Genomic DNA, 12,093 nt, shown 5'->3' on the forward strand with positions numbered 1-12,093 from the left:
CTACAAAGTCTGCAGAAGACCTACTAATTTAATGATGACCAGAATATCCCCAATTATACCTATCAAACTTCATGTGCGGTAGAATATATCAATGTATAATACAAACACGTTGCTTTAAAAATAATTACACCATTTCTTCAAAGCCTCTCATGTCAATATCAAAATTCTGAGCTAAGTAAATCTACTTAGAAGTATGTCCTGCTAAGTTCAATAGGACTTGTTAAGAGTTCATAGAGCCACTTTCTTATTTTAGAAAACTACAGGATAATGTTTAGCGTTTTCCACAAAACAATATTTTATGACTTATCTAAGAGCACCAAGGTTTGCTTTCAGAAAGGTATGTGAAATGTAGATAATTTAAATTATGGTCTAAGTATACACAGGCAGTTAACTCTCACATCATTTATAGTTTCATTTATTCCAAATATGTATGTTCCACTTGTGCTGGGCTTGATATATTTCACTCCCATCAAGCTTGAATGTTGAAAGACAAGATGGAGTCAGTATCTATTTATCAACTATCTATCTTCATCCACATCCACACACACTATCCTATAGTGCATATTGGAATGTGACGGTAGAAGTGGACCATCTTTTATCAGCTGGGGAGCGGATCTTTTCTTTTACATTTGAGTGGTTTTTAATATTATTTAAACACATCTTTTAAAAAAATCCATTCAAGCAATAGGAAACTGCACTCCTGTTTCTTGGACTCTGTTATTGAACATTAGAGGCACAACTTCTACCTGTTCTCTGGACCTGTAAAAAATATTGTAGAGTGTCATAGAGCCCGCATGGCAATGGGTTGCCCACCCATGGGCTAGTATAAAGGTGATATCAAGAATATGCTATTCAGAATCCCATGAAACTCAAAATGGCAGTATTATAATGCTGCGAGTTGGATTTGCGTACTGACGACAAAGTCTCAATGGCTTTAAGAGCAATACAGCACCAGATTACTGGAAATAATTGAAAGCATTTAAGGGTGTTTTTGCCATGCAGGTAATATGGTAGACAAGTGCAAAGTCAGTAGATTTCCTGATCCAGACAGGTTTTTGTATCCAGTTATTCAAAATATATGGCCACCTCGACCTAGGAAACCTCAGCAGAGTACTTCCATCTGTTGGTGTTGATCTTCACATTGTTTCTTGGATGATGAGTCCAAAGGTATGGGTATCTCATGAGTTGCTTTCTTGCCATCCATGTGCATTTTTTCCAAACTTGTACACTAATCTCTTGTCAACTCGTTCCAAAATTCCAGTTTTATAGTAATACCTGCAACAGCAACATTGAAATGGGAATTAGAGGCACCTGTATGCTATGTGTAAATGTCAATTAACAACATGATACATTTGGTTTTGGCAAAGCAGGGGCTTCCATACACGCAAGCACAGGTCATATTTAATTGTCTCAGAGCTTAAAACTTTCCCAGATACAGTTTCTTGGAATCCAGTTCCCTTTGGCCATACATTTATTTTTCTAACATTCCTTTTTACTCTTCAGAGGAAAATCCTCAGGTCATTGCCAAGCAAAATGTAAATGTAGGAGTATTCAATTTTATATGTGTGGGTTAGGCTGGCAAACACTCTAGTGATGAATGTATAATTTTTTCCTCATTTTCTCCAACCACACATCTGGCTGCATGCAGCATTATCCCACCTCTAATCCCACACATGGGACTGATTATTTTTTATTATGTTTGATCATTTATGTCATCAGGTAAGCTATATTAAACTGGGCAGTATTTTTTTTTTTTTAAATGCGTATGCTGTTCCTCAAAACTAAGTTTTCCCAAGTCACTCCACAGTACATGAAAATGAAATAAAATCGTTTTGCACCAAAATCAAAAACAAAGTAATACCACAAAAAACATGAAAATTGATGCCGACCATACCATGTTGAGCAGAGCTTTTCAGAGCTGGGTAGCTGCTGTCGAAGGCCTGTCCCTCAATAACCACTCAGTTTAGTGTAGAGGTTAAGGCAGTGGGCTAGAAACTGGGAAATGGTGAGTTCTAGTCCTGCCTTAGGCACAAAGTCAGCTGGGTGACCTTGGGCCAGTCAGTCTCTCTCAGCCCTAGGAAGGAGGCAATGGCAAACCACTTCTGAAAAACCTTGCCAAGAAAACTGCAGGGACTTGTCCAGGCAGTCTCCAAGAATCGGGCACAATTGAAGGGATTGAAAAAAAAAAAAAAGAGCAGAGCCTCTGAAGATAACTTTAGGGTATGATAGCAACATATGGGAAGAGGTATTCCTTTAGATATCATAAGGGGCTTTTTATAGGCTAATAAGGCACTTGAATTGGGTCTGTAAATGGCTGGAACCCAAAGAAGATTGCATAAAAATGTTGTAACATATTTAAAATGCCCAGCTCCTACCAGCATTAGATATGTCTTCTTAAAGTATTAGCTTACCGGAGTGCTCTGCTTAGCTTTTCATAGGTCATTCTGTCATTTTTTTTCCTTTGTCCCCACATCTTTGCCAGAGCATCAGATTTGATAACACGAAAGATGCCTTGGTCTCTGTCTTCCCATTCAAGGATACCAGAGTTCTCAGGGGACAGAAGAAGATCTCGTACAAATTCCCATAAGTGAGAGCTCTGCAAACCTTCAAGAATGAAAATGAATAGATAATAAGTAATGCTTTTCTGTGGCAAATTATCAGGATTTGGAAAACGCAGTCTGGATTGTAGAACAATGATGCATCTAAGGAATGGTATACCTGGCAGCATACCAGTAAGGCAGGTTAGCACTGGCTGCCACCAATGATTATGCATAGTCAGGGAATGGGAATAGAACCAATCAGATGACACTGAGACCAAATTCCTTTGCGTTACAATATCGGAAACTAGGAAGGATCCAAACTTTGAAAGAAAAAGCCACTGCATGTACAATGCAGTTTTCATAACTGTGTAACAGCAATCTTAAGTAGGGCCAGGGAGGCAACAAAGTCGTGAATCACCTGCCATTTTCTAAATCCTGTCAGCTCCCTCAGAATGGACTTCATTCTTTGTCATCTTCCTGCCAATTGACTAATAAGGGGAATTAATGTGTCACCTCCTGACTGGCAAAACTGAAAGGTCCAATCTCTATACAGTATCTCTAAAAGGAAAGAAAGGGCTTTAGATGATAAGCTGCCTTCCCTTGAAAACAAGGTCTCTTGTTCTGGAAGATACCTTTGGTGGTAGATGTATATCATGGCATTTCTGCAAATAGGAGCACCATCCAATAATCCTTGTTTCAGAATATTCAATTCCATCACTTCCCAAAACTGAGCACAATCAACTTTTCACTGTGATGTTTTGTGAGGCTCTTCTTGTTTCCTGAATATCTTTTTCCTTCTAAGCTTTCCCTCCCTCCCTCCCTCCCTCCCTCCCTCCCTTCCGCAACCCATTTGAGTTTGCCCTCTTGTTTCTCAATAGCCTTTTTTTGGCTTTTTGTTACAGTTTGACTAATATACCTGGCAGCATACCAGTAAGGCGGTCTAGCCCTGGCTGCCACCAATAGTTACGCATAGTTGAGAAATAGAACCAATCCAATGACACTGATACCAAATTCCTTTGCTTTACAATATAGGAAATTAGGAAGGATCCAACCTTTGAAAGACAAAGCCACTGCATTATATTCCCATAGCACTGAAACTAGGGTTCAGGCAGCTTTGGCATCTCTTCTGTAAGAAGAAGCCATCATCCTACATGGTACTAGAAGACAAACAATTGAAGAAATTAGATGAACTATGAGTGTACTTGAATCACCTTTGCTGGGATCACACAGGTTGGAGTACCAGGAAGCTAAGGATGATGTGATAATCTGAGGAGCAGATATTCTGTGACCTCTTTTTACTTTCCAGACTTGCTTAAAAATCTGATCTGAAATGCAGAGTCAACCCCTGAGGTTATAATGAGATGGGGAATATACTGACCTTAGACATGTCTGAGGCCATTTGTGTGAATCTGTGAAGAACTCAAAATGGGAGGAGAATGGCATCATGGACACAGCTCTGCTCCCATTTCTCTGAGCTTCCACATGTTCATGCATGAGGTCTGATTCATTTGCTAGAACATGAGCATGAGCACATTTGGAGGACCAAATGATCCAGGATCCAAATAAAGCAAGGCCCTGGGATGTTGTATTCATGTTCAAGAAAACAGAAGGGACTATTTTTATTAACAAAGTGGGCCCACATTTGACATACAGTATGTCATGAGAGTCAGAAGCATAAAGGCAGCTAAGAAGTAATGACATACAGTTGAAACCCAGGGTCAAATGGTAATCCATTTTTTTTTCATTTCTTGATGTTCTTTTGCCAAGGATTTGGGATGGTTTTATCTTCTCATTTAAAAGACTATAAATATTTAAGTTCTAGACATCTTGAACAGTTTCTTCTGACCATTAGCAGAAAAAATGAAATAATAATTTTGTAAATATTTTGTAGTCTAGAATATTTTTTCAGCTGACTTGAAAGATCAAGTAGCCAACATCTAAATCTCAGAGCCTATTACATGTCATAATATGTCTTATTGACCCATGGCTTCCAACTGTGGTTGGAAAAAAACTCCTGTTGACTTCAACTCCCAGAATGGCCAAGCCAGCTTGTCTATTGCAGAAAACTTTGGGAACTGAAGCCTGTATTTCTGAAGGGTGCCCAGGTGAGGAAACTACTTTAGATATATCACAACAAAGTTGCTATTTTTTAAGCATGTCTCCTTGGTAACAGTTTATTCAGTATATCTACCTTTTTTTTTCTATATTCACCTAGAGTTATAGGAAAATAAGCACTGGTACACATAAAAAAGAGTAATTAAAAAAGATCAATTCTTCAACTATGACTTGGACAGTCAATATTCATAATTCCTCTTTTTCATATTTGTTCTCCAATAACAAGCCAGCCAACTACATGGTCAACTGTGACTGCATTGAAAACAGTTTTTTTTTCTGCCTTTCCTCCCAAAAGAGATACTTAAAACAACTAATAGAATTATTCTTTACAGTATTTGTATGTATTTTTGGCAGATTTTGCGCAGAGTCATGAGAGCTGGTTAGTATATAAATTTACATATAAATTAATGTGAATAAAGAAACAATAAAGACTAAAACCTTTTTTAAAGTAAAAGCTAGCTGTTGCATATTGGGTTATATGGTATAAATATAGCAACATTTCTCTGACACTTATATGTAAGATCTTTAGATGGCAGAGGTATACCTACTTGTTCTACTGTGACCTTGAAACTCTTGACTCTTGATGCCACCTGTTCTCAAACATGCCTTATCATTATCTGGAAGATATTTGTTTTTTAAAAATAACATAATTAATTCTGAATGAATTTCAGTGTCTGGTGCTAGTGATATTTAAAGAAGTCTCCATGTTCTCTAAATGAAACTCTATGCAACACTAAATCAGTATGGGTCTGAGGCTTATCTTAGAATTAAAACCCAACTTCATTATAAAAGAAAATGATTAACCCAAAATTGGATAATTAGCTGAAATGGCAGCAGCAACCACTGAAAGTACTGGAAAGATCATCATTGGTCAAGTGTGAATGATCTAAAAGATGGTTACCAGAAAACAGAGTGTGCCCTGATTACATCTCTAGGTAAATAGTACTTCATGTTATAACATAGCCCCAGAACAATAGTCATGGAGCATAATCGTCTGAGAGAGAAACGATAATCAAGGAGCATAATAAATAGAGGCAAAGGAACTTACTGGACAATGGCAAAGTTGGCTAGTTAATCAGTGATCCTACTGCTACCCCAACTTAACACTGACACAGTCTTGCTTTCCTTGCATTTCTTGGTCTTACAGCATGCGCATAGCCAACTGTTTGGTAAAGATACACATCTGACCTCTGGGAGACTTACACAACCTGAAACTATCAAAATGGACTTGTAATTACACTGGGTTTGGGATGAGTCAGACTTGCATGTTACCAAATCCATGCAAATCACATGCAAGAATTGTCCCATTTACCTATTGAATACTATTTCCTGTTGAAAAAGGATGACAAAGAGAGCGAAGAATTAAATAAACCTTCAAAAAGCAATAACAACAGAGTACAATAACTTAAAAATGTATCAATCACCTAGGGAAAAAAAGATCATTCTGTGGAGAATCCCCCCAAGAAAGGTGTTTCCTCTCAGCCCACCACATCTTAAGACTGCAATATCTTGTTCAATTTCACAAGGAGATATGTGTACAGCTTCCAAGACGGGGTTACAAAAATCTTGCTTTTCGTATCAAATGTCTTGCACAATTGATGGCAGCTGAAGTAGGGCCTTGATGGCAGATAAATATGAAAGAAAGATAAAGGGGAAACTAATGCACATTAAAAAAAAAATAAAACAGATGGAAATAGGAAAGGGACGATGACAGTTATTAATATGACAGCTAATGGAAGCAAGAAGAAGCAACTGTTTTAAATTTTACACTGGAAATTTTTCTTCTTTGCCAATTTGCATTGGCAAATTCCATGTTTGGATAAACAATTTTCATTAGGACCATAGTGGGGACAGAAAGGTTAAGCTCCCACTTGCAGAATGATCATCTGCTGCTGTTAACATTTAATTTGCAGTTTTTAAATGCAAAGATATATATTCAATATAGTACCTAAGTTTTGCCGTCAGGCTTTCAGGTATATGGTTCCCAAACCATATAAAAGTTTCACCCATTAAACATGTCTTATAGTTTTTCTGATTTCAACTTTAAGTCTGTTTATCTTAGTCCATTTGATCACAGCTTCCAAACTTTGCCTAAATTCAAACATGCCAGGCTTAGATCTTTAATTTATGAGATATAGATCTAAATTCTTTGGCACTGTGACAGCACTCAGCTCCAAAGCTCCAGTTGTAGTTATTAAATGTAGACATTAAAAAGCATTGGTGAGAATCCTGAGCCCTGCCTAACACTATGGGCAAACTTTGCACCCTATCAGGCAAAAAGATATTTGTCAGAGCAGACATGTCAACATCCTTTCTGATGTTTCTATTGTTACAGGTAATGGCACAGTCTGAAGTACTGGAAGCTAATGTATCCAATCAGATCATCGAGGAAATACTTCCCATTTCAGTCTCCTGGCAGAAATCTTCTACAGCTATCAACTGTGATTACATTACAAAATCAGATACAAGCCAAACTGAAAATGATCAAGGAGGAACTTAATTACGTTTGATGTTGTTCTACTATCAACGGTTCCAAAAACAAAAACCCCAAACTCAAAACAAATTCCTAAGGTTAGATGGTTGATGGGAGGCTAGATCTTAATTAGAGATAGTTAGGTTTTTATAAAGGTATAATGGTTTTTATAAAGAACCATTGGGTCTCTACACTCTGTGATGACTCTGAATAGGAATTTTGCTAGCAAGAATGCAGAAGATGGATCATGATCCAATTATTATTTCCTCTGTAGGGAAACATTCTATAATTGCACTAATTGTGACCATAGGTGTCTATGGGGCAAATTATGACATGGATGTCATGACATTTCCACATAAATGCTGCAATTTATATAGCCATAGCATTTGCATGGTGACATCACTGGGAGTGCGTTGCCCTTTTGATGCTATCATAATTTGCTGTAAGACACCCATCTGTGACTGTTCTTGTACAGCCAGAACAAATGAGAGTAAACTACTAATACTACTACTGAGAGAACCTCCAGCCCTAGCTGAAATATTTCATTTACTGTTTTATTACAAACTTTGAAAGTTTTCCTTACAGTCTTTTTCAGATGACTTTGTATCTTCATTGTCCTGAAAGAAGGATATACCTGTAAAAACAAGCAAACATGGATTCCAGTGTTAATATATACATATACATATACATATATTGTATTACTTACTTAGAGTTTCTATATCTCTGCTGTATTTAAAAAACAAAATTTCTGGTCTGAACAGATTTTTCTGTGCTACAATTTGGCATTTCAATTCCTCTATAAAGATGGTATGAAACAGCCAACACTGAGCCACACCTGCAGATGCTCCAGCTTGTATTCATTCAATCACAGCTCTTGCTGGAGATGAGATATGGGGTTCTGAGGAGGAACACGGCTCAAAGCCATGTGGGCTGGATGAACCACCCTTTCAGTCTGGTTTAGTCCAAGGAGTGTCCATAGATGGGGTCAGAAGAATCCATTTTAACTTTTTAAAACACCCCCCTTCCCCCATGGACACTCCTGATTAGACCCATGAGTCAGAATTTATTCTTCTCTATATTTCTCCCTCATTTTAATCTCATCTTACTTTTGGTTCCCTTTTTTGGTTTTCATTTCTCTTTCACCTGGTCTTATCTCTCTGAATATAATATCAGATCTGATTTTGCAAAGTTTAATTTGATTTTATGAATTTCTACACTGTTTCAATCTTCTGTTTATCTCACTTTTTTTTCTTTGCCTAAGTGTGCTAGATTGTAATTTAGCATCTCATGACAGTCTCAAGGGCTGCCAATTCAATACTTTGCATAAGGCTGAGAGTTACAAACAGAAACAAACAGCAATATTCCGATTAAATCTTTGGCACACTGACCACAAGTCTTGATGTTTTGGAGAATGAAGTAGAGGTATTCCCCACAAATTCCTGCAGCATTTAAAAATTCTTCTTGGGTCATACAACATAGCTGGTGACCATTTATGTTGAAGTGGGAAAAGGAAATGCAGTTAGCATCCAGTTTGTATTGATCACAGCAAAACTGTAGCCACTCACAGACGTTGTGTCTCGTCCAGTATTCTGGATGCATGGATATCCAGGAAGAATCACAAGCTATCACAAAATCATGAGGAAAAAACCCTGTAGTTAAAGTTCGGACAGCTCAATTGTTTAGTTTAAACTGAGTTTTAGCAGATCAACTTCTGAAGCCATAGATGTCCACAAGGATGCAAGTGACAAAACATGCATTACAATATAATGTCATGATGCAAAGCATGCCCCTTAATATTTGAATTAACACTCCAATACAAGAATGAAAGGATAGAGCTTGCTTGTGACTTCACATTGCACATTTAATCATTTTGCCATCACTGTAGTTAGGAGTGGATGCATACAGTATGTCCGAAGCCATGCTACCAAATGTTGTTTAATGCCAGCTCAAGCTAACAATGCCATCTGTTACATTATTGTATAGTTTTGGTGACGGCATGACACATTTATGAGATAAAAGGATGACTGTTCCTAAGCTGGGAATCTCTCTTTGGGTTGGCATTAAATGGAAGAGGAAGATTGTACAAATATTATGAGGTACAGAACTGGGGAGATGAGACAAGATGGAAAGGAGTTAGCACTTGGACAGAGATATTTCACACATTTTCAGACTACTTCATCAGTACAACTTTCAATCTCTTGTAGTAATGGGTATTACCTTCTTTAAAATAAATATTTACTGAATTTGTGCAACGATCTCATAAGAGAGATAGCTCACAAAAATGAAGAAGGTAAGCATGGAAAAGTTTTTTTTAAAGACTTTATCAAGTATAGGAAAATGGCCCCTATATCTCTGACAAAAATATTTGCATGAAATGTTGGGAGCAATCAAAACAATTGCCTTAATTGTTGGATGTACAATTAAGGCAAGATGCTGGTTTCCATTGCATTCTGCACATGAGCTTCTTTGAAAGCTCTGTCCAGATGACAACACTGCTCGTCTGCTTTGCTTCTTCCATGTTCTGATCAAAACTTCTCTTGAAAGACTAGGCACATTCCTGCTTCTTAAGTCATGAGCTATTTATCCAGTATCAGGGCTGGAAACAAAACAAACAAACAAACTAATATGTATTTGAATCTAGCAGTGCGATCTTTATGCCATTATGTAACAACATGTATTAGCCCAGTAGTATTTACCTATAGAGACGAGACAAGAAAGTGTTTGTGTGTGTGTGAGAGAGAGAGAGAGAGAACAATTTTTGTCAGGTCTAATTCAGCCTCCTTATTCTTTAGCTTCTAGACAGATAATTTTGGCAGTCGGGGGAAAAAAATCCTCCTCAAGGGTGCTTTTTCATTTTTCTTTGTTGGTTAATTTTTAAACCCACCCTCTCCTCACAAGAATCTATACAATAATATATCATAACAATGGGTTAAATCTAACCTTATATTTTATTTTATTTATTTAATAAATTTATTCACTGCCCATCTCTCCCCTATGGGGGGATTCTGGTGGCTTACAATAAAACAAGATTAAAATTCAAAACCCTTATAATACAAAATACAATAAAAGTACAAGTATAATAAAATACTCCCGGATTCATTCTACTTAGACTAATTTTTCTTTGGATACAGCTTGAAAGTGCTTTCTTTCCATTCCCTGATTAAAGTATTTAAATAACCAGGTTGCTTCTGGCTCAAGCATATTGATGACTCTGATTGAGTAAGTATGCTGATGTCCTCCACTTGATCTAACCTACCAGCCTGCTCCTGTTACCTGGAGCAGCTAAATAAATCACTCTTTGTTTTTTGGAGAGTTTAGATTGTTTAGCCTTGTATCAGAACCATAATTCTTGACTTTTCCCTCCCTTTAATAAGCCAAAATCCTAAAGCAGAGCTGAATTTAGGCATGCAATTCTTCTATATTGTTAGCAAAGGAATAATCCAGAAATCCTGCTGTTGAGAAGAATCTAACTGTATTATTGACGAGGACTTTTTCACACTCATTTTTTTCCCCCTCAGGATTTTATGCAGACTTGAAAAAAGATGTCCTTGTTTTAAGAGCTGCAGCTGCTTCAGTGAATAGCAGAGAGTCTTCATTCAAAAGGCAACCAAACAAATTTCTTCTCCATACTTAGAGGAAGAAGTACAATCAGAAAAATTTAAGAGCATATCCCAACAGAGTTCTTTATTCCTGAATCAGCCTAAAGCATTTTAGGATACCCTGAGACTGTCTTACATTCATAAAGGGCCATGGAATTGTAAATGTGACAGACATTTAGTGGTAAACAAACAAACGAACAAAAAATGGTTAGGGAGCAAGAATCTCATTCTGCCAAGAATCTGGAAGCACCTTCAGAGAATATCACAAGGTGAAAATTATCTTTACTCATTCTTTACTCAAGCTTTTGTGACTTTTTTTTTTAATCTATTCAATTGTGTCCAATTCTCAGAGACTGCCTGGACTAGTCCCTGCAGTTTTCCTGGCCAGGTTTTTCAGAAGTGGTTTGTCTTTGCCCTCCTTCCTAGGGCTGAGAGAAGGTGACTGGCCCAAGGCCACCCAGCTGGCTTTGTGCCTAAGGCAGGACTAGAACTCACAGTCTCCCGTTTCTAGCCTGGTGCCTTAGCCACTACACCAAACTGGCTCTCTTGTGACTATTACAACGTTCATTAATTTCTAAGTAAAAATAAGAGACATCTGCCCACCTGTTTGATGATCAGATAGTGAGTACTGTTCATCCACTCTTCCAAATACTTCTGACCAAGATGTCAAGGATTCACACATCACTGTGTTTGGCAGGAAGGTATTATGGCTAACGGAGTCCAGCATCATCCTAAAATATATGATTATTCATATCACTTGTTCACCCTGAATTATTTCTTTTAATTCCTGCACGTATCATAATAACAATAGTGTCAGGAACAGAAATTCTGTAGTATATTTGTTATAATTAGCAATTATACTGTAAGTAACATTGAGCAAAGAAGTCATGCACTGACACATTCTTAGTAAAATTGCAAGAGAATTTATTGTTTTTAACAATGAAAATGTGGGTTCAAGTTCTATAGATAATAAATACAAAATGTAGTAATGTGTACATCTAGAAAATATGGTTTATTTCAATGAGATAGACAGCAATTATATATTTTGTTTTACACACATATACACATACAACACATATTACAGTAGCTGCAAAAACTGCCTTTGATCAAATACTCAAATTTCCAGGATTGACAAATACTTAAATTTCAGGTGCTTCCTGGAAAAACTATGTAACTATTAAAATAGATTTAATGATCATGGGAATTATTCACCACCGTGATCCTCATACACTGCCTAATGTTTTTCTATGCGATTTTATTACATTCATTTGTATTCCAGATTTAGGCAAGTCTTAAAGTTAGTCTGTGTGTAGCTCTGCATAGAATAGCAGTTGTTTTTGCTCTGTGGCTGGGTGCGTATGTATGT

General features: G+C 37.1%; 1 protein-coding gene across 3 annotated transcripts; it reads right to left on the minus strand.

The window, feature by feature from the left end:
- Window positions 1-1,178: 1,178 nt before the first annotated feature.
- Window positions 1,179-11,457, minus strand: ELF5 (E74 like ETS transcription factor 5). 3 transcript variants are annotated; one of them, XM_063293210.1, is made up of 6 exons: window positions 11,331-11,457; window positions 8,517-8,750; window positions 7,712-7,762; window positions 5,204-5,272; window positions 2,412-2,604; window positions 1,179-1,275 (listed from the first exon to the last, which is right to left on the minus strand). In XM_063293210.1, the coding sequence occupies exons 1-6, from the start codon at window positions 11,455-11,457 to the stop codon at window positions 1,179-1,181; spliced, it is 771 nt and encodes a 256-aa protein (XP_063149280.1). The 3 variants fall into 3 exon arrangements, with proteins under 3 accessions (XP_063149280.1, XP_063149289.1, XP_063149297.1); XM_063293219.1 differs by lacking the exon at window positions 8,517-8,750; XM_063293227.1 differs by lacking the exons at window positions 7,712-7,762; window positions 8,517-8,750 and having other exon boundaries at window positions 11,331-11,454.
- Between the last annotated feature and the right edge of the window lie 636 nt (window positions 11,458-12,093).

This window comes from Candoia aspera, chromosome 1 (genome assembly GCF_035149785.1).
Source record: "Candoia aspera isolate rCanAsp1 chromosome 1, rCanAsp1.hap2, whole genome shotgun sequence".
Classification (NCBI taxonomy): domain Eukaryota; kingdom Metazoa; phylum Chordata; class Lepidosauria; order Squamata; family Boidae; genus Candoia; species Candoia aspera.